This window comes from Lynx canadensis, chromosome E1 (genome assembly GCF_007474595.2).
Source record: "Lynx canadensis isolate LIC74 chromosome E1, mLynCan4.pri.v2, whole genome shotgun sequence".
Classification (NCBI taxonomy): domain Eukaryota; kingdom Metazoa; phylum Chordata; class Mammalia; order Carnivora; family Felidae; genus Lynx; species Lynx canadensis.
Window position 1 is genome coordinate 13,006,703 of NC_044316.2, and position 25,049 is coordinate 13,031,751.

General features: G+C 44.7%; 1 protein-coding gene across 1 annotated transcript; it reads left to right on the plus strand.

Annotated features, from left to right (window-relative positions):
• Positions 1 to 64: 64 nt before the first annotated feature.
• Positions 65 to 24,965, plus strand: SHPK (sedoheptulokinase). Its single transcript, XM_030296891.1, has 7 exons — positions 65 to 358; positions 5,815 to 5,956; positions 13,974 to 14,157; positions 14,698 to 14,850; positions 15,836 to 16,011; positions 20,007 to 20,207; positions 24,406 to 24,965. The coding sequence occupies exons 1-7, from the start codon at positions 191 to 193 to the stop codon at positions 24,816 to 24,818; spliced, it is 1,437 nt and encodes a 478-aa protein (XP_030152751.1). The 5' UTR covers positions 65 to 190; the 3' UTR covers positions 24,819 to 24,965.
• The last annotated feature ends 84 nt before the right edge of the window (positions 24,966 to 25,049 follow it).

The window sequence follows — 25,049 nt, forward strand, 5'->3', positions numbered from 1 at the left end:
GGTGGCGCGGGGCTCCGCTTTTCTTGACCAATGGGAAGGCGAGAGGCCTCCATGTTGGTGTGGCTGAAGGATTGGCAGGCGAGGCCTCGCGTCGGTGCCTTGAAGCCGGGTGGATGTGCGGGAGGGGGCGCTACTCCTCCGACGTCAGCTGTGTTGCGCTTTGAAGCTTTGGCAGCTTCGCCCTCCGACTATGGCTGCACGGTCGGTCATTCTCGGTATCGACCTGGGCACTACGTCTGTGAAAGCGGCCCTGGTGGAGTCCGCGCCCGGCGACCCATCCGGGTTCTTGGTACTGGCGAGCTGTGCCCGGGCTGCGCGGGCCGAGGCAGCGGCCCAGAGCGCTGCGGCAGGGCCCCAGGTGAGGCAGCGTCCTGGAGTTGCACCGCCTCGGGGAGCCACTCTCTTGCTCCTCAAAGGAGGCCTCCCCCCAACCCCTTTTCTGCAAGGAAGTCTCCCCGATTTCTCCAGTCTGCCTGACCTCTGCCTGTCTGCTGCAGCTCCCTCTGATCCGTTAGGTTTCTTCCCGGTAGCTTTCCCACCTGCTGGCACCGATCTCCTTCCTCACTCTCTGGCCTCTGGTGTCCTTGCTTATGGCGCTGTATCCCCGTGCTCTCAGCCCTCCACTTGACCTGCGGGAAATTTCTCTCCTTGTGTCTGTGGAGTGACCTCAGGCCTCTCTTGTTCTTGCTGTCTCTGCACCTCACACCTGCCGGTGTCAAGTTTAGGATTCAGTTTGTTCCCCAGGGCAGAATCTGGATTTTCCTCAGGAACTAAGAGGAGGAATCAGGGCGAAAGAGGCTCTTCTCATTCTGCAGGGGTGGAATGTGGACTGGGGAATTGAAACACTTGGTCAGAAAAAGACACCAGGTTCCAAAAGCTGAGACACCTTGGAGGAAGGACTGCAGAGACAGAAAGACAGGAGAGAGAAGCCGATTAAAATGTTAGAAAAAGATTGGAGTCATCATTATACTCAAAACTAGTGTCTTGTGAGAGTTACAAGGTAGAAATGGGGGAGAATTTCACCACAATGAGAGCTCTGGGTTCAGTAACATCATCAGTTCTTAGAACTGGATTCCATTAATTCCCTGAAAAGGTAGATTCCATTAATCTACCTTTAATCTAAAACTGGATTCCATTAATTCCCTGTGTTCAGTTAATTGACAATAGAAATTAATATGTAGGAATTTTCTGTGTAACCTTGGACTTTTTTTTCTGGATCTCTGCTTGTTCTTCTAGTTGTAATAGGAGGCCTCTAAGGCCCCTTCCAGCCACAAACTCGATTTTTCTGGGCCATACTCCCAAGAGCTTGTTTTTCACAATCTCTTGCCAGTTATCTGGACTCAGTTGTTTACAGCTCAGAGTCCGTCTTGCTCAGAAACATTTCAGAGGATAAAGATTACAGGAGCACTTTGCATTTTCATTTTTTTTAAATATATGAAATTTATTATCAAATTGGTTTCCATACAACACCCAGTGCTCATCCCAAAAGATGTCCTCTTCAATATCCATCACCCACCCTCCCCTCCCTCCCACCCCCCATCAGCCCTCAGTTTGTTCTCATTTTTTAAGAGTCTCTTATAGCACTTTGCGTTTTCATAGAGACTTTCAAAATTAGTTTGGTTGGGGCATCAGGATACTTTAGAATGATTATTTCACCTCATGGACTGTGAAATGGAGGCAAATTCAGCTCTGACCCTGTGGGGGTGAGCAGCTGGGATTAGAGGATGTGAGTTTAGGCAGTGCCCTTTCTCTTGCAATAGGGCCACTTCTTGAAAACTGCTTTCTCCGCTTCCCCCAGTGTTCAGCAGGCTGTTCCGTGTTTACAGGCACACAGTGTGCCACACCTGCCTAATGAGGGGTTTCGGAGAGGCCAGTAATACCCCCCTTGCATCTTCCATGTGTGCTTTGTGCTCTGGGACAAACGACATTGCTGTAATTTAATCTTTAGCAGAATTTCTCCACCTTGGCACTGTTGATACTTGGGTCAGATGATTCTTTGTTGTGGGGAGCTGTCCTGTGCATTGTAGAATGTTCAGCACCCCTACCTACTACATGCCCGTAGACCCTTCCTACCCAGTTCTGACACTCCAAAATGTCTCCATATTGCCAAATGTACCCTAGGGGACAGAAACACCTGGTGTCCCTGTGCTCTCTCTATGTCCATACTTTTCATTCTTAAGAAGTATTGTGTAGAACAAGGCCAAGCTTGGCAGCTGTATAGAAAGTCAGGCTTTTAGGTGTTTGCAACCTTAAAATACCAGGATTTTTGAGTGAATCTCTGTGACCCTTTCGGAGTTAGTTTTTCCTTTCTGGGCCTCAGTTTCTTCATCTGTAAAGAGGGGTGTGGAGGAGGAGGGTTGACTTGAGTTTCTAAGTTCTGTTCTCAAATCTAAAGTTCTAGGATTTGATCTGGATAGAGTGATTGATAGTCTGAACCAAGAAATGGAGGCAGCGCCTTTCCTGTTACCTGTGGGTATGCCCATTGTCTGAGAGCTACTCCCTCATCATACTCACCACTGAAACTCGAACTAATTGCTGAACACTGACTGCCTCCTTGTCTTCGCTCCCACCTGGCCCATTTCCCTCCCTCACCGTCCCACCCACACAACTCACACACCAGTGGGCCCATTTTAAACAGTGGCTCCTCTGTCCTGGGTTGATATACCATCTGGCCATGTGGGAACTCTTTAAACTAGCACTGTCCTGTAGAAACTCTAGCTACGAAGCTGACCCACACCTGGAATTTCCAGTTCTCTAGTATTAAAGTAAAAAGTAACAGCTGAAATTAATTTTAACTGCATATGTAGCCCCATGTATCCAACATACTTCAATATATAATAATGAATATAAATTTATTAATAAGGTATTGTGCATTTTTCATACTAAATCTGAAGTCTGGTATGTATTTTACACTTCCAACACATCTCAATTCAGTGCCAGCCATGCACTTCCTCTCTGCTGGGCTCTCACTGCCCAGCCAGTTCTGCTGTAGTCTCTCCCATATACAGTCTCTTTAGGGTCTGGGGCTGCCTCCTCAGGAAAATGATTTGTGTTCCCTCTGCACTTTTTTCCCCATTCTACTCATCCTCACCTTCCTTTTTTTTCTGTTTCTTTGTTCACACTTGTTTGGAGCCTAGAACTGCCCCTGCCCAAGGCCAGCAGGCTGACGGACAAGTGAGGGGTCTGTCCCAAGGAGGGGGAGGGCTGTGTTCTGCCCTGGGCAGGATAGCCTGGGGCTTGAGGGCTCAGTCTTCAGATGCTTTTCCAAGACTGGAAGCTTTCTCAGTTCCCCAGAGACCAGACATTTATTAAGAACGGAGCCACATTTCTCTTCTGAGTTTTCCAGGGGTCCTTCTAGTTGTTAAGCTTATTATACCTTGAGGTGATTTTTGTGTGCCAGAAACATTGCACTTTGGTTGAAATCAAAGTAAGTATTCAATTTACTAAATTCAGAACCCTAGTTCTTACACTTTTAAATTTAGCTTATAAAGCTGGTTCCATTTATAAGTCTAACATGTCACTATCATTTTTGAGGGCCTTTGAATAATACTTAATGCTATTTCAGTTATATTTATATATATAGATAAATATATATTTATCTAGTGTATAATTAAGATACACTATATACACTAGATAAATATATATTTATATATAGATTTATATTTATATTTTTTATAAATAAATTTATAAATTTATAAATATTATATATATATTTATATTTATATATATTTATAAATCTATCTATCTCTCTATATATATATATTTAGGTACTGTAGTTGCCTGACCCACAGCTTTTCATAATACTTAAATAATTCTTATAAATCTAATAAGTTAAATGGATAACTACATAAACTTTAAATGCTCTTATATGTTTAAAATCCTTTTATAAGTATACAGTAATGAGATTTGAACTTATAATCACAAATCGAGATCAGTTACTCAATTTCACATTTTAACTTGGAGTTGCAAAGGTAACCTAGGCCAAATTCTCTTAAACATATAAATTTACCTAAAATACCAAATGCTCAGATTTCCTTAAGCACAAATGTTAATCACATAGGTATGACTCTTTTAAACATGCATGTTTAATTCTTGATCAAGGAAGCAGTTCTGTCATCTGGGTTGCTTTTCCAAGTGTATATATTTTGGTGGCCTCCTTAGCTTATTGAGACTTCTTACTGATTAGAGGCATCTCCTGGGATGGGATGGGATCTTGGAGTCTGATTTCTAGCCTTTAACAGAGACTTCATAATTTAGAAGAAGAGATGGTCATGGAAACCTAAATTTTTTGGTGTGAATCACCTACTTTTGAAGTTATATTAGTTTCTACCTCCCACCCATCGGGATGTACTGCTTGATTGGATTTGGCATTTCATTATCTCTAAGATCCCTAAATGTGTTTTCCCATCTGATTCCAGACACCTCTAACTTTTTTCAAATCCTGCATTCTATTCATATTCTTGTCTCTTAAGACCACTGGACCCAGAGATATTAGCATGCTATTTGATTATATTCTTAACTCTCATGACTTTGTTTTTCAAGGTTATTTTGCCTAGACAAGTTTGTAAGGAGGCAAATCAGGGGAAAAGGCAAATCAGGAGAAGATGGTCCTGACTGTCTTGAATCTCATTTCCACCCCTAAAAATCTTTCTATACTATCAGTCTCTTTCTGGGTACCTTATCTCATTGCCTAATTAATCTTCTGAAAACACTGCTCTGATGATGATACTGTCCCATTCAGAAAGCCCCAAGGGCTTCCCATTGGCTTTAGGAGGAGCCCCTTACTCTGGGGCTCAAGGTCTGCCATTGGGCTCACCCTCTCTTTTATAGCCTCATTTCCCACCACACCCTTGCATGGACCATCTCACTGTTGCTGTGCCCAGGTATTCTCTGGGCTTTCTTCTTGCCTGCCTTCCCTAGTGGATGTTTTATTCTTTTTTTTTTTTTTGTAAGTTTATTTATTTATTTTGAGAGAGAGAAAACACGTGCACAAGTGGCCCAGGGTGAAGGCTCGTGTGTGAGAGCCAGGGAGGGGCAGAGAGAAAGGGAGAAAGATAATCCCATGTGGGCTTTACACTGTCAGCACAGAGCCTGATGCAGGGCTTGATCTCAGGAACCGTGAGATCATGACCTGAGCCAAAATCAAGAGTTGGACAGTTAACTGACTGAACCACCCAGGTGCGCCCCTGCCCCCCCCCCCCCCCCCCCCGTCGGTGTTTTGTTTCCAAGTCTAAGGCCTGGCCCTAAAGGCACTGAGGAAATGTTTGTCAGATGGATGAACTAAAGTCCCAAGTAGAAGCAAACACTAGGGCTTGTCCACGAGGCCTTTCCTGGCTACACCTTTCCTTCCAGGTTCCTTCCTGCTGTGTTCCATCCTGCCCTTATCCCAATCCTCTGTGTGCCTTGAGATAGACCCTTAATTGCTCCTTACATCTTGGTCTTGTGTTTTCCTATCCTTAATGTTAGACTGTCAGTTCCTATAGGGCAGGGGCAGTGCTTTTCTCAGCTCAGACTTGCCCACAGTAGAGGGCAGAGTCTTAGCCATTTTGGAACCTCATCAGCCCCAGCGCCTCACCTGTGCAGGGAGGGACTGGAATCTCGTCCACCACATTCCTACTCTAGGTGCTGCTGGAGGTGGTGGAGAACCCTCAGTCCCACATGTCATCCGTGAGCCTGGTCAGCAGGTCCTGGAAGTGACCCCAGTGGAATTAGCTGGGCAGCCCAGGAAATCCCTTGGGGCCTCTGCCCTCCACCCCCCCCCCCGCCCCCCCGCCTGTCTGTGCCACTGTCTGACGCGTCCTGTTCTGTTTCCAGGGGCGGGAGCAGGATGTAAGCAGAATCATCCAAGCCCTAAATGAGTGCCTTGCTGCCCTTCCTCAGCAGTTGCTCCAGGAAGTCTGTGGCATTGGAGTATCAGGACAGATGCATGGAGTCATGTTTTGGAAAACAGACCAAGGTATGCTGGGCTCCAGGGATGATCATGTGCTTCTAGCAACCACTGTGGAACAGCAAAGTGCTGCGGAGGGCTCTCTCTGAAGGATCGGGTCACCCTGCAGTAGGAATGGAATGGCACATGTTGTCTCTTGTATTTTGTGTACGTCCTGTATGTTGTGTACCTCCTATCTTGTACAAATGTGTAATGAGTAAGCGAACTGTCCACTCACACACCGTCCATCAGCAGGGTGAGGGAAAAGAGTGACTTGTCTCTGATTCTCTGTAGGATTCAGTGGAGTGGATTTTCCACAGCTTTCTCTTTTGTGTCAGGGTCTCAGAGCATCAAAGTAGACAACTAAGAGATTAGTGTGGTTATAGGAGATGCCAAGACACAGTGGAAATACTTTTGAATTTGGGCATAATTTTTGTTGTTTGTCATAGTCACAGACATTTGTGATTTTTGAATTCCAGGGCTTGTCCTTTTTATGGGCTCAAGTGCTAAGAATTATTTAGTTGGTTGTCTTATATCTTAAATGCCACAGTGCAGGTGACCTGTTCTTTTTGGCCTCTAGGAAGAGACTTATTAAGCCAGCAAAATAATGATGAGTAATTTTCATGCCAGATGTTGGGCTAAGGATGTTACCTGCATGATCACATTGAACATTCCTGACATCTTCATGATATAGGTTACATTATTGTCCCCATTGTGCAGATGAGAAGTGGAGGTTCTGAAGTTAATATGCCTGGGCTCATATGGCAGCAAGTGGGGACTCCAGCTTTTGAACCCAGGTTGGTGTGACTTCAGACACTAAGCTTTTAAAGGCCTCTTGGAGAACCAAAGCTGCACGAGGGTGCAACAGTTCAATGAAGCCAGGAACTTCCCAACAGAATGTCTGAGGAAGGATTAGGATATTATGAGCTCCTATTACAGCAAGCATTAAAAAACTTTTTTAACTAAAAAGTTCTATACAGACATAAAAGTAGGGAGTATTATGGACCAACACACACCCATTACCCAGCTACTTTACTGCAGGGTTTTTTTTATTAAGGTTTAAAATTTATTTTGAGAGAGAGAGAGCATGCACGAGCTGGGGAGGGGCAGAGAGAGAGGGAGAGAGAGAGAGAAACCCAAGCAGGCTCTGCACTGTCAGTGCAGAGCTGGATTCAGGGCTTGATCTCACGAACCGGGAGATCATGACCTGAGCTGAAATCAAGAGTCAGACGTTTAGCAGACTGAGCCACCCAGGCACCCCCTACTGTAGGTATTTTAAGTAGAGGATGGATGGCTACTTTGGGGGCTGTAGTTAAGGGGATTTGAACACCAGATTCACCCCTTTTTGCCTGGAGAGTCAGTGATTCCAGTTCCCCGGGGCCAAGTGAGTGGTGACCTGCTTCTCAGCAGCATGACTGGTGTCTAGTGATGCATCCTTTGATTAGTTCCCAGGAGGGGCTGGGTGGACTGTAGAAGCCAGTGCAGGACCTCTTGCTTCTTCCCTCTTCCTCATCTGCCTGTTGTCAGGCTGGCTGGGACCACAGGAGCTGCTTGGCTCCAATCAGTAGCAGGAGGAGAAGGCCGATTAGGGTGTTACAGCTGACCTCTCAGAGGGAGTCTAGGTTGTAAAAACTTTTTAAACTCCTTAATTTTGCATTAACGAGAATAAATGTCCTTTTAATACTAAAACCTGTCCCAAAGAGGACAGCAGAGATCTAATAATTGTGGTCTGGTCATCTGCCTCCCGTTCTGCCCATTTCCTGGACTCTGTAACAACCACACAAACCATTGCCCACATCGTTGGAGAGAGCTGCTTAATATTTCATTGAGTCAGCCCACATGCCTCCTTGCTTTGTTTTCTGCTTCTGGGAAGGAGGGAAACCACTATTTGACGATGGTAATACTTGCTTAGCAGAGTTGAGTGAAATCGTACTTGGGATCAAGACATTGTATTTTTAATGGTGGCCATAAATCAGTTTAGCTTCAGTACCTACAGTGAATAAGGCTCAGTACTTGACCCCACGGGAGACGTAGAAACTAGCAGACAAAGCCCTCACCTTCCAGGACACACTCAAGGCAGTCAACACAGACAGGCACCAGTAAGCCGAGCGGAGAGCTAATTGCTTCCATGAGGGCACAGGCCAGCCAGCGGGGAGAGGAAAAACAGTGAGAGTGTCTTCTGAGAGGCCTGTGGTTACGCCTGTAGACTCCATTTCGAGGGTCAGTAATAGCAGGAGAGAAGTGGGCATGATAAGACCAAGCTAAAAGGCAAGCGGCTGACTGGGAGAAAACGTTTGCTTGTGTGAATAATATGGGTACATATAAAGAAATAAGGACAGAGAAAGGACAAATGGTCCTGTGGAAAATGGGCAAAGGATACCGATAGGCAGTTCCTAGAAGAGGAAATACAAGTGGCTAATAAGCATATAAAAAGAGGCTCAATGTCATTAGTAATTAGGGCAGGGCAGATGAAAACAATAATGAGAAATCATTTCCACCCACTGAATTGTAAGAAATCAAAGTTTGAAAATGTCAAGGTTGGGAAATGGGGTGGAAAATTGATATTTTTAAATATGGCCGGTGGTAGTATAAATTAGCATGGTGGTTTGGAGGGCAGTTTGGCGGGGGCCTGTTCCAAACAAGGGGGCTGCTGTGACTCAGCAGCTTTGCTACTTGGTATCTGCTCAGGAAAATTACTTTACCATGTATGTGCATAAGGAGGCGTAATCACGGTCGTTCATTACCCTGTTATGGTAGTGAAAACTGGCGTTTAAGCGCGTTTAAGCTCTGGGGAATGGATGCATAAATGGTGGTATGCCCAGGCTGTAGGAGGATGTGCAGTGTAGTCAAAAAGAATAAGGTACATTCACATACACTCACATGGAAAGGCCTCTAGAACATTTGCTGGATGTTAAAAATAACCCCTAGAAGAAGAAATATAGTACAATGCTGTTTGCTTAAAAAAAAAAAAAAAATAGACAAAAACAAAATAAAGTCAATCAAGCCAAACAAAATATGTTGTGTGAGTGTGAAAACTTGAGATAGTTCCCCACAAGTGCTAACAGGGACAGGAGTGGGGGCAGGACTCAGGTAGGGGTATAAGCGGACCTCTGGCTTTATCTGTAATAGCTGAACATCTCATACCGAGAATGCATTCACTTGTCACTTCTGTAATTAAAAAATTAAAAATATATCAATTCTTTGCCGAGAGAGAGAGAGAGAGAAGGAAGAAAGAAAAAAGTTAACAAATATCAGACCAAATTCTGAAACAGAGTGGATTTGAATCTTGGTTCTACCATTTAATAGCTATGTGACCTTTGGCAAATTTTTCTTAACTTCTCTCTGCTTCATTTTTCTTGTAAAAAGGGAAGAATTATCATGCCTATATTATAAGGCTGTTATATAGATTAAATGAATTATTTTTGAAGTGCTTTGAAGAATACCTGGTACATAGTAAGGATTCCATATTTGTTTTCTCATACAAACAAAATAAAACTGTTAGTAAAAAAAAAAATTTTTTTTAAAGGATCAAAGAGTTTTGGAAGCAGATAAAGGGGTTGAAAAAAAGCTGTAGAAATCCGGCTTTGGGCTGGAATAAGAATCCCAACTTTAGGGACACCTGGGTGGCTCAGTCAGTTGAGCATCTGACTCTTGGTTTTGGTTCAGGTCATGATCCCGGGGTCATGGGACTCCATTGCACTGAGCATGGAGCCTTCTCCCTCCTGCCACCCTCTTTCTTTCTCTCCCTCTCTCTGCCCCTCTCCCACTCACTTGCTCTCTCTTTCTCTCTCTCTAAAAAATACAAGAATTTTTAAAAAGTAAGAAATACATGTTTTAAAAAAAAGAATCCCGGCTTTAAGTGTAGGTACAAATACAGTATGTAGTTGTGGAGGTGCACTGCTTTGCCCCGACTCCTACCCCAAGTGAAACTTCATACACTTCAGGTGCATGATCTGTTAGGCACCTCCCTGCTCTTCTGGTTGCTGGCTGGGGATACCAACCAGAGTTTGACAAGCTGTCTCAGAGCCTTTGCCCTGACCCATCTACCTGCAGCATGTATCCCCAGACATTCTTTTTAAAAAAAATTTTTTTTAATCTTTATTTATTTTTGAGAGAGACAGAGACAGAGACAGAGAGCAGGCTAGGAGCAGAGAGAGGGGGAGACACAGAATCCAAAGCAGGCTCCAGGCTCCAGGCTCCCAGCTGTCAGCACAGAGCCTGATGCGGGGCTTAAACTCACGAACCGTGAGAACATGACCTGAGCTGAAGTCAGATGCTTAACCGACTGAGCCACCCAGGCACCCCCTCCCCAGACATTCTTATGGCTCACTCTCTTCTTTCATCCAGGTCCCTCCTCACACGTCACCTCAGAGAAGACTTCCGTGATCATCCTTCAAAAAAATCTATCACTGCTGTTTATTTCTTCACAGCAATGAAAAGTATCAGATATTATATACTTGCTTGTGTATATTCTGTATACCTAGCATGTAAGCTTCATGACAGTAGTGACTTTTTCTTGTTGATTGCTGCATTGTCAGGGACTAGAACCCGTGCCTAATACATATTAGATACTTAATAAACATGTCATTCAATCACCCACGTATGAATGAACAAATGGATGTTTCATGGTCTGGAACAAAGAGGGGAGAGGCAGTTAAGTTTCTTTCTTTGGTTCTTAATGAAAAAAATTTATAGGAAAATGTAATGATTTTGGCTCCCAAATCTGGGGCCTGAGATCAGACATAGCCACAAAATAGCTGCATGGGAGGCTTTGCCCTGCTTTGCTTTATGGTAGGCATTGTTCTCATCTGGAGGCCATCTCAGGACATATGGAGAACAAATTCTCATCTCTGTCCATTAGATCCGGAGTGTTCTTGTTACTGATAACCTTTCTCAACTGGCACTCAAGATTCTTTTCCCATTCTGCTACAGTGGTTGTATTTATATTTTGTGGAAGTGTGAGAAATATTCCCTATATGAGAAGAGGAGAAGACAAAACATATGAGGGATGTGTATTGTCTTTCTTGAAGGCTGCTGCAAATCTTAGACCCCAGACAGAGTTTAGAAGGTAAAGATTCATTTGCATCATCATTATCATCACTAACATTAATTGAGTACTGACTGTGTCAGGTACTGTTCTAAATGCTTTACATGTGTTAACTCATTTAATACTTACAACCCTACACACACAACACACACTACATACCCTAACCCTAACTCTAACCCTTCCCCTTGCCACTAGTCTAAGAGTGAAGTTGACACATGGCAGGAAGAGCTACCAGGACCCAGGAAAGAATTATAAGTATCCTTTACCTCTGGGCTTCCGGATACAGTTGCCACCAAGATGCTGAACTAGCTTGACAGCTGGCTGTCTCTGCCAAGGTCAGTTTTAGAGGAATCATAAGAGAAAAACACCAAGGAAAGGGGAGAACATTGTGAGAGAGCCTGGGGTGATGGGGCTGCTTTGATTTGGGATGTGTGGGTTGACAGTGGCTTGGGTCTGGGGCAAGAGGCAACCAGCCTTGCCTGTGAGAGGATAAATCAGGAGGGGAACAGCTGGTCCCCTGGACTGCCGTGGCTTTGGGACAAGCAGCATTGTCCGCATACCCTCAGCAGCTCTGGTGTCTTCAGGAATAAAATCAAGGCAGTGGAGAAAAGCAGGAGTCTCTTTCCAAACCCCAGGGCTGGTGACATTGTAATCTAAGGATCCTCAAAACATTGTTTTTTCCTGGGAGGCAGAGTGGAAGTACTGACCTGAGGAGATGTTTTGCAGGGTGGGATGGATTAGCTGCAGATTTACCCCAGGATTCATTCATCCTTTCCAGCCGCTTGGAGGCTGGCAGGGATTGGGATCTGGCCCATTTACACTGACTGACAGAGTAGCCAATAGTCCCAGCACAAAATGAGTTCATGGGCCAGGACAATAAGACATTTGAAGAGCACAGCTGTTTCACAAGAAAAACATTGTGCCAGGTGATTTGATGGAGATTCTTTGAGAAACAACTGTTAGAACGGTCAGTCTAATTTAAAATTAGCTTGACATACTTACTAAAATGTATGAAAGGAGAATATTAGCAAGAAAACATAAAAAGGACCAAGGAGAATTATTAGGTCTGAAAAAATATAATGGTTGAAATAAAGAATGTAATAGACGGGATTAATAACAAAATGGATAGAACTTCAGGACAAATTTGAAAATAAAAGATGCAAATTTAGAAAATCTCTCAGAAGGAAGAAGAAAAGGACAAAGAAGTAAAAAATATAAAAGAAAAGGTAAGAGATATTGAAGATACAAATAGAAGCACTAGCATCTGAATAATAGGAGATCTAGAAAAGGAAAAATAAAAGTGGTAGAGGAGGAAATATTTGAAGAACTAATGAAGAAAATTTACCATAACTGACAAAATAATATCTTACGCACCAGACTGAAGGGGTGCATAGAATGTCAAAGAAGGGAGAGAAGGAAAACCTCACAGCCAGATATATTATAGTGAACTTTCAAGGATTTCAGACAAAGAAAATACCAAAAGCATACACAGTGAAAGACCAGATCCTATATAAAAGAATTACAAGCAGATTGACTAGACATTTTTCAATAGCAACATTCTATGTAAAAATGCAATGGAATGGTATTTTGGTTACCTACTGGTGTATAGCAAACTACCTCCAAACTCAGTTACTTAAAACAGCAAACATTTTATTATATCTTGTACAATTTACTTCTGCATATCAGATAGAGCTACTGTACACGGAGTTGATGGAGGTTGCTTGGGAGTATTTGTGTAGTGGACAGATGGGTCTGGAGGGTTCAAGAGTGGCTCTACTCAATGCTTGATGCCTTGGTAGGGAAGGCTGGAAGGCTGGAGTCAGCCTGGAGGATGGCCTTTAGATGCCTACATGTGACTTCTCCATGTAGTTTCTCCAGCATGGTGGCCTTAGGACTTCTTTTTTTTTTTAAGTTTATTTATTTATTTTGGTGGGGGGAGGGGCAGAGAGAGAGAATTCCAAGTAGGCTCCACATTGTCAGCATGGAGCCCAATGTGGGGCTCAATGTCATGAACCATGAGACCACGACCTGAGCCGAAATCAAGAGTCAGATGCTTAACTGACTGAGCCACCCAAGTGCCCCAGGTAGTGGGACTTCGTACATGGTGGCTGGCTTCCCCCAGAGTGAGTGCTCCAAAAGGCTCTGGTGGGAGCTGCAAGACTTCTATGACCTAGCTTTGGGGGTCCTAGGATGTCACTACCCCCACATTTTCTTGGTCAAGCAAATCATCAAGTCCAGCCTAGATTCAAGGAAAGAGGATTTAGATTCTGCCCCTTAATGGGAGGAGTAGCAAGGAATTTGTGGTAATCTATCACAAATCTACAAAGTGTTTTTAAGTATTGAAGAAAAGGAACTTAGGACCTGGAATATTACAACTGTCCTTCAAGTATGAGGATATGAAAAGATATTCGGAGCCATATAGGCCTTTAGATGCTTTGCCACAGAACGAACTATACTGAAACTAGTTTTGGGCATTTGAAATAAGAGCAGAGAAAGATCCAGAAGATTTCAACAGATAAATGACATAAATGAAGTAAAGATGGCTAGATTCCTGAATAAAGTTTGATGCCTAAAAATCAGTTAGCTAAGGCCAAAGTAAAAGAGAAAATATATCCATCGTCATCCAGAATCCAGTCTAGGTAGTATCCTCATGGTAAGAGTTGGAAGGATGGAGACTCGGGGACTTGAGAGTGTGCTAAGTTTCTTTCCTTACAGGGTGAAAGGGGATATAATATCAACTGTAAAAAATGAATAAAAAGGAATATAGAAGAAGTGGGATAAATGGAGGGAGTAGGTGACTTGCCCAGGGTCACACAGCCATTGGTGACGGAGCCAGGTATTAAACCCAGGTGCTCTTACATCAGAACCCAGGTGTGTGAGTGAAGCATTATCATGGGTGATAAAGTCGTGCTTTAACCTCACTAGCAGAATGGTCTCACAGACATGCTGCTGCTGGTCAGTGGCTCTTTTCTCTGTGTTTGGTAATCTCCTTTGTTTCAGGCTGTGAATGGACAGAGGGAGGGGCCTCCCCTGTGTTTGAGCCCAGAGCTGTGAGCCACCTGGTCACATGGCAGGATGGCCGGTGTAGCAGCGAGTTCCTGGCTTCTTTGCCCCGGCCAGAGTCCCATCTCAGTGTGGCCTCAGGGTTTGGCTGTGCAACCATCTTCTGGCTTTCGAAGAATAGGTACGGACAACTGTTTTTGAATTGGATTCTGGGTTTCCAGGGAAATGAGAGTGGCCAGAGGGCTATACCTCCAGCTGGTCAGCATCACTCCACATGCTGGAGTGTTCCTCAGTGAGGTGGCCTGGCACAGAGTGTGGTCACAGGACCTAGACTTGGTCCAGAGCTGCTTCATTTCTCAGAAATCTTGGTTATCTGATTCTAACCAGGGGCGGAAAGAAAGGGGCAGAGAGGACAAGGGACTTGCCAAGGGTCACGTGGTGAGTTAATGGTAGGGTCAGGGCTGCTGAGAACGGCCAATGTCGGGTTTTCCCAGGCGTTCTCCCCTGAGACCACTCCCCTAAGGCTGACTCCAGCCAGCTGTGTTTTGAGTGGCTGGGAGGTCCTCACCCCGGGAGGTTTACTTGTCAGGGAGCTGCAGCATGTGGGGTGCTGGTTGCCACCCGGCTATGCCATGTCTAGTCCACTGCCTGCAGCTAGGTGTGGTGCATGCTTTCAAGTTGCTATTAGACCATGTTGAATTGTTTTTGATATGAAAACTAGCCCAGAGTTCCTGAAGTCCTATGATGCAGTGGGCACCATCCATGACTATGTGGTTGCCATGTTGTGTGGCTTGCCAAGATCCCTGATGTGCGACCAGAATGCTGCTAGCTGGGGATATTTCAACACTCAGAGCCAAAGCTGGAACTTGGAGATGTGAGTATATCCTTGCAGGCCGGCTCCAGGCTAAAGGTCAGAATCTCTAATGTGAGAGCTTCAGTGGGACTTTCCCATTCAAGAAGAGTGGAGGATTCCAAGAGGCCAGGAATCAAGTTCCAATGTCCTTCAGACTGTTTCAGTCACCAGGCATGGGTGGGCCTAGCTGTCAGCGAACCCTTGCAGGGGGTTACCCTGTACGCCATGCTGTCCTGCTCTTCCACAATTGCCCAGACCTAGGTTGGCTTCCCCAGTTCTCTGTGACTCAGCCCTAGCCTATAGATTTCAAAGAATAACTTTCACTATAATAAAGTTTAAAATAAGGTTAAAAAATGGAAGTAGCAGTCTTGAGAGATGTCTTTTAAAAGTTCTTTTTAAGCAATCTTTTGCCTTTTCAGATCCAGAAATCCAGTGCCCTATAAGTTCACTTCCTTCAGGGTCCAAATTCTGAGCTCTGTAATAAAACAAAAAGCACCTGGTAGTTCAGGTAAAGGACTTTCCAGCATGTTTTATAAAATTGACAGCCCGTGTTCACTAACCCCGAGTGATGAATACGTTTGGTATTCAGGAGACTGATGGATTTGACTTTGGTTTGGCCTGTGCTAACTGATTGTGACTTTGTGTTGGAACTCTATCTCCCTTTGCAGAGTATTTGTGTTCCCTTCAAACATAGGAGGCTGAGTGGGGATGATATCTGGCTCTTGTGTAATCCTTCCTGATCACCCCTGCTTACACTGGTTGTTTTCTTTCCTGGAAGGCTAATCCTAAGCTTTTGAAAGCCAGTGTTCATTCTTTAAAAAATACAAGTCTACTTCTCATGGTTTTAAAAAAAAGCCAAAGAGGCCGTCTCTGAAAACACTGGATTTTACCCTCCCTTCCCTTATGTGTTATCCTCTAGTGCTTTCCTTTGTTGAGTTTCCTGGAAACAACAAAGACCAAAAAAACCCAGCACCAGGTAAATACACTGTCCATTTTTGGATTGCAGATTGAGGACCTCAGGCTTTCCCATCCACCTGCTCCCAGACATCGCTGAGGCGGGCAGCTTGGCGGGCAGAACTTCCCGTGCCTGGTTTGGAGTCCCAAAGGGGACGCGGGTGGGCGTGGCCTTGGGTGATTTACAGGCCTCCGTCTATTCCTGTATGGCCCAAAGGACAGATGCGGGTAAGTCTTTCTTCTGTTCTTTCCTCAGACTTCTACTGGTGCCTTCTAAGCTCCAGCTCTGTGTGAGGGTACAAGGGGAACATGTACCAAAGCCTCGGCATCCTGTTGATCATTATTCTGTAAACATGAAAAACAGCCTCATTCCTACAGGTTCTGAAGCCCCTCCCCTGGGAGCTTGCAATCCTATAGGGCAAGTTCTGTCCCTGACCACAGTCTGTGCTTTTCCTTTCCATGGCCAGGTAAGGGAAATGACTGTTTCTAGCTGGCTGATTGCTGTGTAACTCCATGACCAAGAAAATAGATTAGTAGATTAGGGTTTTTGTTATTGTGTTTCTCAATGAAAGTTCCATCTCATCTGATTAGAAGTGCAGAGTCTTTTCTGTACTCAGTGTAAGAGAGTCACAGTGAGATGGAGGCTGCAGTCTAGGGCAGAGCTTGGTCGACTTTTCCTGTAAAGGATCGGATAATAAATATATTAGGCTTTGTAGGCCATGCCGTTTCTATCATAGCTACGTAACTCTGCTGTTAGAGCCTGAAAGCAGCCATAGCCAATACATAAATGAATGGGTGCCGCTGTGTTCTAACAAAACTTCATTTATAGACACTGAAATGTGAATTCCATAGAATTTTCACGTGTCATGAAATTTTCTTCTCCTTTTGATTTCTTTTCAACCATTTAAAAATGTAAGAACATGCCACTATGATTGTAAAATGCTGCAGCCCCTTTGGAAAACAGCCTGGCAGTTCCTTAAAAGTTAAACATGACCCAGCAGTTCCACTCCCAGGTGCACACGCCGAAGAGAACTGGAAGCACGTGTCCACACAAACAAGTGTCCACACTTCACCCAGATGTTCCTAGCAGCATTGTTCATAACAACTTATAATTCAAAAAGTAGAAACAATCCAAACTCCCACCAACTGATAAATGCATTTAGAAAGTGTGCTATATCCACACAGCTGAAATGCCACAACATGGGAGTGAAAGGGAGGAATGAAAGAAACCAGTTCCAAAAGGCCGTGTATCGTATGTTTCCATTCCTGTGAAAAGTCTAGAACAGGCAAATCCATAGAGACAGACAGCAGATGAATGGTTGCCAGGGGCCGGGGGAAGCAGTGATTGCTGATGGGTACAGTTCCTTTTTGGAGTGATAAAAATGTTTTAAAATTAGATAGTGGTGATGGTTGCACAACTGTGAATATACTAAAAACCACTGAATTATACCCTTTAAAAAGTTGTTTTTTTATGGTGAATTGATGTGAATTATATCTCAATAAAGCTATTATTTATTTTTTTTTTTTAATTTTTTTTTTTTCAACGTTTATTTATTTTTGGGACAGAGAGAGACAGAGCATGAACGGGGGAGGGGCAGAGAGAGAGGGAGACACAGAATCGGAAACAGGCTCCAGGCTCTGAGCCATCAGCCCAGAGCCCGACGCGGGGCTCGAACTCGCGGACCGCGAGATCGTGACCTGGCTGAAGTCGGACGCTTAACCGACTGCGCCACCCAGGCGCCCCTAAAGCTATTATTTAAAAAAAAAAAGTGAAAGCCATTCTTAGCTCTCAGACCATACAAAAACACATGGCTGGGTGGGTATGGCCTGTGGGCTGTTGTTTGCCCCTCCCCGGGCTAGGGGAGAATTGGGACCTGCCTGCCCAAGCTAGGTGGTTGCAGGATGGGGATTTCATTTGACCCTCATGGCAGCCTGGCCAAGTGAGTCCACTCTGGGAGCCCCTCCTTGTTACCAAGGGGAATGGAGAATTCATTCATCTTACCTGAACTCTCTTTGTAGTCACGTCCTCTTTCATCCATCAGATAGAACTATTACACTTCAACCCTGACTTTAAAAAGTCTGACCAGCCTTCTCTATGTAGTTTATTCCTATTTCATTTCATTTCATTTCATTTCATTTCTTTCTTTCTTTCTTTCTTTCTTTCTTTCTTTCTTTCTTTCTTCTTCTCTTTCTCTCTCTCTCTCTCTCTCTCTCTCTCTTTCTTTCTTTCTTTCTTTCTTTCTTTCTTTCTTTCTTTCTTATGTTTATTTATTTTTGAGAGAGAGACAGAGCACGAGCAGGGGAGGGACAGAGGGAGAGGGGGAGACACAGAATCTGAAGCAGGCTCCGGGCTCTGAGCTGTCAGTACAGAGCCCGAGAGGCAGGGCTCAAGCCCACAAACCATGAGATCATGACTTGAGTGGAAGTCAGACGCTTAACCGACTGAGCCACCCAGGCACCCCTATTTTGTGGTATTCCTAAGAAATAACATTTCAAGGACTGTTATTGTTTTGTTTGGGGTAGCAATTCCTCATTCAAGATTAGCTGAGAGGGAAAAGTGAAATTCTGCCCATTTTGTTGGCACTTATATGTGATAAAGTCTTTTAAGGTCAGAAGTTTTTCAAAACCTTCTTTTCTCCCAAATTTTCATCTAAAATCAATGCTCTGGGAATATGTTAAGTTTGTTCTGTGGCTTTTAATTTTCCCAATACACCAGCTCTTGCCTTGTATCATTTCATCACAAAGTGTGAATGTCAGGGAACTCATGTGGGCTTTGGAGTCAGTCCCCAGGCCTGGGTTAGAATTTAGCCCCTCTCCTCCTTCTGGTGTGGCCTTAGGCAAGTGGCTTTTCTTCCTGAGCCCTTGTCATCATCTAAAATGAGGGTGACAACACCTTTCTCATGGGGTGGTTGTGGTGACACAGTGGGCTGGTGCCTGTAAAGAGCTTGGTTCTTTCTTACTACTCTGGTGGTTTTTAAATCATAGGCTGTTCCCTCGACAGAGGGCTCTCCTGTGCCTGGATGTAAATGTGTGTCCTACATAGTAAGTGAGGGGCTAGTCAAGTGGGAAGAAGCTAAGAATTAGGCTCCCTCTTCAGTGAGCTGGCTGTAGTCTCTGGTTCCAGATTGTGGCTGCTGGCTGTAGTCAGTTGTGTTGTGTCTAAGGGCAAGGTTGGTTGGCCTCCATCCTTGACACCTCCACTTTGGGGGACAGGTAGAGGGCATGTTGCTTCTGGTAAACAGTCACGGGGAAAGGCTTGATGTGGCAGAAGGTAAAGGATATTGACTTTCTGCGATTTGTTTCTGGTCTCCTTGCTTCCAAACCCCACTAGATGGGAAAGTTAAACGTTGACCTCAGTTATTTCAGACCCCAATAGACTGAGAAGCACAGGCTTTTTGGCCAAGTCTTGTGAGAAGTGGAAGAGAAGAGACTCCTAGAACAGTCCACAGGCCCTGGCCTCAATCCAGAGGAGAAAATCATCCCCTCCGTGCTGGGTCTGGGACCTTTTCCCCCACTGGTAGAGGAAGGTTAAGAGAGCCATGGAAATGGGAAGGAGGTGGTGCTTGCCGAAAATGAATGAAGCCTCACCAGAGAGTTAAATACTTGGGCTGAGCTCTTTCTCCCTGCAAATATTTCTCTATTGCTGCGTAAAAAATCACCCCAATATTCAGTGGCCTAAAACAGCAAACATTTATTATCTCTCAAAGTTTCTGAGAGTCAGGAGTCTGCATGTGGCTGGATGGTTTGGCTCAAGGTCTCTCATGAAACTGCAATCAAGCTGTTGGCCCCCTGGGACTGCAGTCATCCAAAGGCTTGACCAAGCTTGGCGGATCTACTTCTTAGCTCATTCATGTGGTTCTTGGCAGGAGGCCTCAGTTTTTTGCCACATGGGCTTCTGCACGGGGCTGCTCATGACATGGTGCCTGCCTTTCCCCAGAAGAAGTGATCCAACACAGACGCTGCAGTGCCTTTTTATGACCTGGTCTCCAAAGTCACACATGGTCACTTCTGCTTTATTCTCTTCGCTAGAAGCAAGTCACCGAGTCCAGCCCACACTCAGGGGGTTGTGGGGGGGGGGCGGTGCACAGGAATTAGGCTCTACATCCTGAAAGGAGGAGTACCAAAGAATTTGTGTACCAACACACTCTCCCCCTTGCCCTTTTGTGACTTGTGACCTCTGGGTCAGCCTGACAGGCCTAACTTCTGCTTTCTTTGGACCCTAGTTCTCAACATCAGCACCTCTGTTCAGTTGGCAACCTCCATGCCTCCAGGATTCCAGCCGGCACAGACTCCAGACCCAACAGCTCCAGTCACCTACTTCCCATACTTTGACAGGACCTACCTGGCGGTGGCAGCGTCACTCAATGGGGGCAATGTGCTGGCCGCATTTGTCCACATGCTGGTACAGTGGATGGCCGATCTAGGTAAGGTGTTGCCCATACAGTGATGTGTTCCTGCTTGTCCTTTCTATGTAGCAGTGTCTTGGTGCTTAGTGTGTTATTTAAGCTTCTAGATTCATGTGTCAGACCCAGCCAGGCTCCAACACATTCCTTCCTTCCTTCCTTAGGGATCTGGATGTATAGCCTTCCTTCCTCTCAGCTTCTGAGCTGCCATCACCTATGGTTTTTTTTTTTTGAGGGAGCATCTTCTCCCCTAACCTTGACTATGGAATATCATAATAGTGTCTTAGCTCTCCCCTGCCCCACTTGGTCACCTTCTCTGTCAAGTAGTCTCTGGGTCCCTTGCATTTGAAGTCTTCCTTCTAATGACTTCAGACAGCTGAAAATAAAATGATCAAATGTGGATGGTATTTGACAGTATTATAAAATCCTCATAGCACTTATTCCTGGCAAGTAGTTCCTGACTCCCTTTCTTAGAAGGATCCCTGGAAACTGATGCCCTCCTGCTTTCTTCAGGATAGAACTGATCAGACCTCTCTCTGCTCTTCATTTGCAGGGAAACCTGCAACCTCCTTCTTTCAGAAGAGGTTCTCTTTCCAAGCACTTAAGGTAGAAATGAAATTTCTGGTCAGCCATGCAGATCTGGGGAAATCGTGTTCATCAGGTGCACTGGTCCACCTGTAGGAGCTCTGAATCAGGTCATTCTGGGGAACTTTCAGCATTTTAACAAAGTGAGGCAGAGCAGCAGGGAGCCCATAGGAAGCTCATTACTGGTTGTGTAGACAAGCGTCACTGACCCATGTCAGTCCTCTCTCAGGCTGGCCAGGGATGTCAGGATTTCAGGGGAATTCTGCCCCCTTGGCTTGGATCCCCTCAGGAATGCTTCATTAAAAGAACAGAACTCGGATTTTGTTTTGTCTCGCATCAGAAAAGGTTTTCAAGAACCAGTCATCAGAACCTTCAGGCAAGCCCTATATTTAGATACTGGTTTAACTGGATGACTCTATCAATTATTGACTGTGTTGACTGGTATTTCTCTTTATACAGAAGTGACTGTTATTTTTACCCCTGAAAGAGATGGTAATACTTAATTTCTCTGTAAGATCCTTTCAAAAAGAAAAGTCATGGTTCTTATTTTCATGAAACTGAGTACTTTGAAGGTTAGTATTATAGGTAGCTTAACCTTTTATGAAATTTCTACACTGTGCCATTTGATTGAAAAATATATAGATGCAAATACAACAAGTTTATTCAGATAAAAGACATCACATCTGTTAACCAGAAATGGAAATATTAAAACATAAGGTGTAAAAATTAAACTCTCTCTCTCTATTCAGAATACCCTAGGTTTGCATTGTTTTCCAGAAGTTGGAAAACAGACAGTTCCACCCTCATGTGGTTTAGAGCAGGGACTCTGGAGCCAGGTGGCCTGGGTTTGAATCCCAGCCCCACCACTTCCTTGTGCCCTTGGGCAGGTTCCTTATCCCGTCTGTTCTTCACTTTCCTCACCTGAAAAGAGATGCTAGTACCTACCTCAGAGGACGGCAAGGATCAAATGAGTTATACTGCAAAGCACTTAGAATGATGTCTGGCCCATAATAAGTGTGATACAAATGCTTGTGTGGTGGTGCTACACAGGAGAGTGGCCTCAGTTCTCAGCTCTGTCCTAAGTCATTATGTGGCCTTGGCAAGTCCTTTCCCCTTCTGTGTTTTTTCAGTTCCGATGGTCTGTGTTTCTAAGCCCATGATGTGAACATGTGGCAACTCAGTATTTAGATTCTGATGAGGTGGTAAGCCAAGGGATGCAGAAACAGGGCTAGAAGCCAGGTCTCTCCAGTCTCCAGCTGGTATAGACCTTCCTTCAGGTGCCCCTCAAGGCTGGGGTTGTGGCCCAGGTGTTTCCCAGTGAGGAAGAACACTTTATTTTAACATTTTCTTAACATTATTAAGGATATACAAGCACATGGTTCATTGTTTTGTTTTGTTTTTAACTATAGACTTTCTTTTCTTTTGAAAGTTTTCCACTCATGTCATTTTTCTGTTCCATGATCTACTTCAGGATACCACATTGCATTTCATCATCCCATCTCCTTAGTCTCTCTGTTTTCTTTCTTTCTTTTTTTTAAAGTTTTTATTTCTTTAAGTAATCTCTATACCCAACCTGAGGCTCAAACTCATGACCCCGAGATCAAGAGTCACATGCTCCTCTGACTGAGCCAGCTGGGCGCCCCTCTGTGCTTTCTACTTGATTGATCTGTTTTTTTTCTATTTCATTTCCCTTCCCTTTCTTCCCATCAGTTTCATGGTTTTATATTCTTCATCTATTCTTTTAGAAGTTTCTAACACACTGTGTTTCCTAGGATATGGAGAGGTAATCCCTTCTGCACATTGCAGTGCTGGTGTAAACCAGGCCTGCTTCTAAGGGGCAAGTATGATGTACATAACTTTTGAACCAGAAGTTCTCTTCCAAGGACTCGGTCCTACAGATTTATACACTTGTACACACATGCTAGGTTACTCACCAAGCACATGATTTTTCTGAGATTTTAGTAGAATTTTTAGAGGGAGAGGAAAGACATTTATTCTGGTTTTTTTTGTTTGTTTGTTTGTTTAACGTAGGCTCCATGCCCGACGTGGTGCTTGAACTCACAACCCTGAGATCAAGAGTCGCATGTTCTACTGACCAGGACAGCCAGGTGTCCCCATTCTGACATATTTAACCAAAGTCCTGCTGATCACATTTTGGCTATAATATTTAATTATTTCTCTCTCCCTCTTTGTTTCATTCCTGAGTGTGTATGGTTGAATTTGTACAAGTTAAATGTGCTGCCAATGAGACTCCATGGCGACTCTGGGGTGGTGGCTGTCAGCACTGGCCTGCACACTGGAACCACTTGTGGAATTAAAAAAAGTTGTTTTTTTTAATTTTCTTTAAAAAAAATTTTTTTAACGTTTATTCATTTTTGAGAGAGAGACAGAGCATGAGTGGGGGAGGGGCAGAGAGAGAGAGGGAGACACAGAATCTGAAGCAGGCTCTAGGCTCTGAGGTGTCAGCACAGAGCCTGACGTGGCGCTCGAACCGATGAACTGTGAGATCATGACCTGAGCCAAAGTTGGACACTTAACTGACTGAGCCACCCAGGCTCTCTAAAAAATTTTTTTTCTAAGGTTTATTTATTTACTTAGTGCTACCCGGGGAGGAGCAGAGAGAGACAGAGAGAGAGAATCCCAAATAGGCTCCATAGGCAGTGTGGAACTGACACTGGGCTCAATTTCATGACCAGGAGATCATGACTTGAGCTGAAATCAAGAGTTGGACGCTTAACCACTGAGCCACCCAGGTGCCCATGCTTGCGGAGTTTTTAAAACAATGCTGATGTCCTCATCCTGTCTGTAGAATGCTGATGATTTGGCTGTGGGGTGGGATGGGGCAGGCATTTTATAGAAGTTCCTCAGGTGATTCTACTTCAAAAGCGTGGTCCTTGGGCCAGCAGTACTGGCTTGTAGAAGTGAATAACAAATACAGAATCTTAGGGCCTGCCCCAGCCATACTGAGTCAGAAACTGCATTTTAATAAGATCCCTAAGTGATTCATATACATATTCAGAGGTGAGAAGCATTGGTCTAGACTGGTGGTTTTCAACCTCTGCTGAGGCTGGGCTGGATTGTGATCAGCACTGTGATCCTGGGGTTTCTATGACACTGCTAATAAGTCTAGTAGCAGCTGTAATGATGCTTTTTTTTTTTTTAAGTTTATTTTTGGAAGAGAGAGAGAAAGTGGGGGAGGGGCAGAGAGACAGGGAGAGAGAGAACCCCAAGCTAAGTCCCATGTGGGGCTTGAACTCACAAACCATGAGATCATGACCTGAGCCAAAATCAAGAGTTGGATGCTTAAACGACTGAGCCACCCAGGTGCCCCATGACGATGCTTTTTGATCAGTGTATTCATTTGTCCTCCTTGGGAGCATTGTTGTAGGATGATTAGTTGTAGGATGGTTAGCGCTTACAGCAAACTTATGAGATCTCTCCTTTAAGTCTAGGCTGGGGTCTGGGGCAGAGCACAGCTAGCCAGACTATGTGAGTCCCTGAGCCAGGAAACATCCAGCCTCAGTGAGAAGCAGCAAGTAGATCTATCCCTGCCCTCTGGGAATTCCAAACTGTCTCAGCCTGCAGCAACAGGTGGGGTGCATGAACTCACACAGGTCTTTTCTGTTCCTGGAAGGTCTGGAGGTCGAAGAACCCACTGTATATTCGTGCATGATCCAGGCAGCTGCACAGCAGAGAGACACCTGCCTAACTATCACTCCAACGGTGTGGGGCGAGAGGCACCTGCCGGACCAGCTGGCCTCAGTGACCAGAATCTCCTCCTCTGATCTCTCCCTGGGTCATGTGACCCGGGCCCTGTGCCGAGGCATTGTTCAAAACCTGCACTCCATGCTTCCATTTCAACAGCTCAAGGAGTGGGGTGTGGAGCGGGTGATTGGCAGTGGGAGTGCGCTGTCCAGGAACGAGGTTCTGAAGCAGGAGGTGCAGAGGGCGTTCCCTTTCCCAGTGTCCTTTGGGCAGGATGTGGACGCAGCTGTGGGGGCAGCTCTGGTCATGCTCCGGAGGAACCTTAATCAGAAGGAGTCTTAATACATTCTTTGGCCAAAGGACTTGCAAATTCTATCTAATTAGCAATTCTCACATGACCTTGGGGTCATCCTTTTCCTGGACACATTTGTGGGCAGCTTTTTTTTTTTTTTAATTTTTTTTTTTTTAACGTTTATTTATTTTTGAGACAGAGAGAGACAGAGCATGAACGGGGGAGGGTCAGAGAGAGGGAGACACAGAATCCAAAACAGGCTCCAGGCTCTGAGCTGTCAG

Bases quoted from the DNA above. Each gene is read 5' to 3' on its own strand.
- SHPK (XM_030296891.1), top strand. From the start codon at position 191: ATGGCTGCACGGTCGGTCATTCTCGGTATCGACCTGGGCACTACGTCT. The intron at 14,851-15,835 runs GTGAGTATATCC...TTTGGATTGCAG, and splicing joins CAAAGCTGGAACTTGGAGAT to ATTGAGGACCTCAGGCTTTC. The intron at 20,208-24,405 runs GTAAGGTGTTGC...TGTTCCTGGAAG, and splicing joins ACAGTGGATGGCCGATCTAG to GTCTGGAGGTCGAAGAACCC.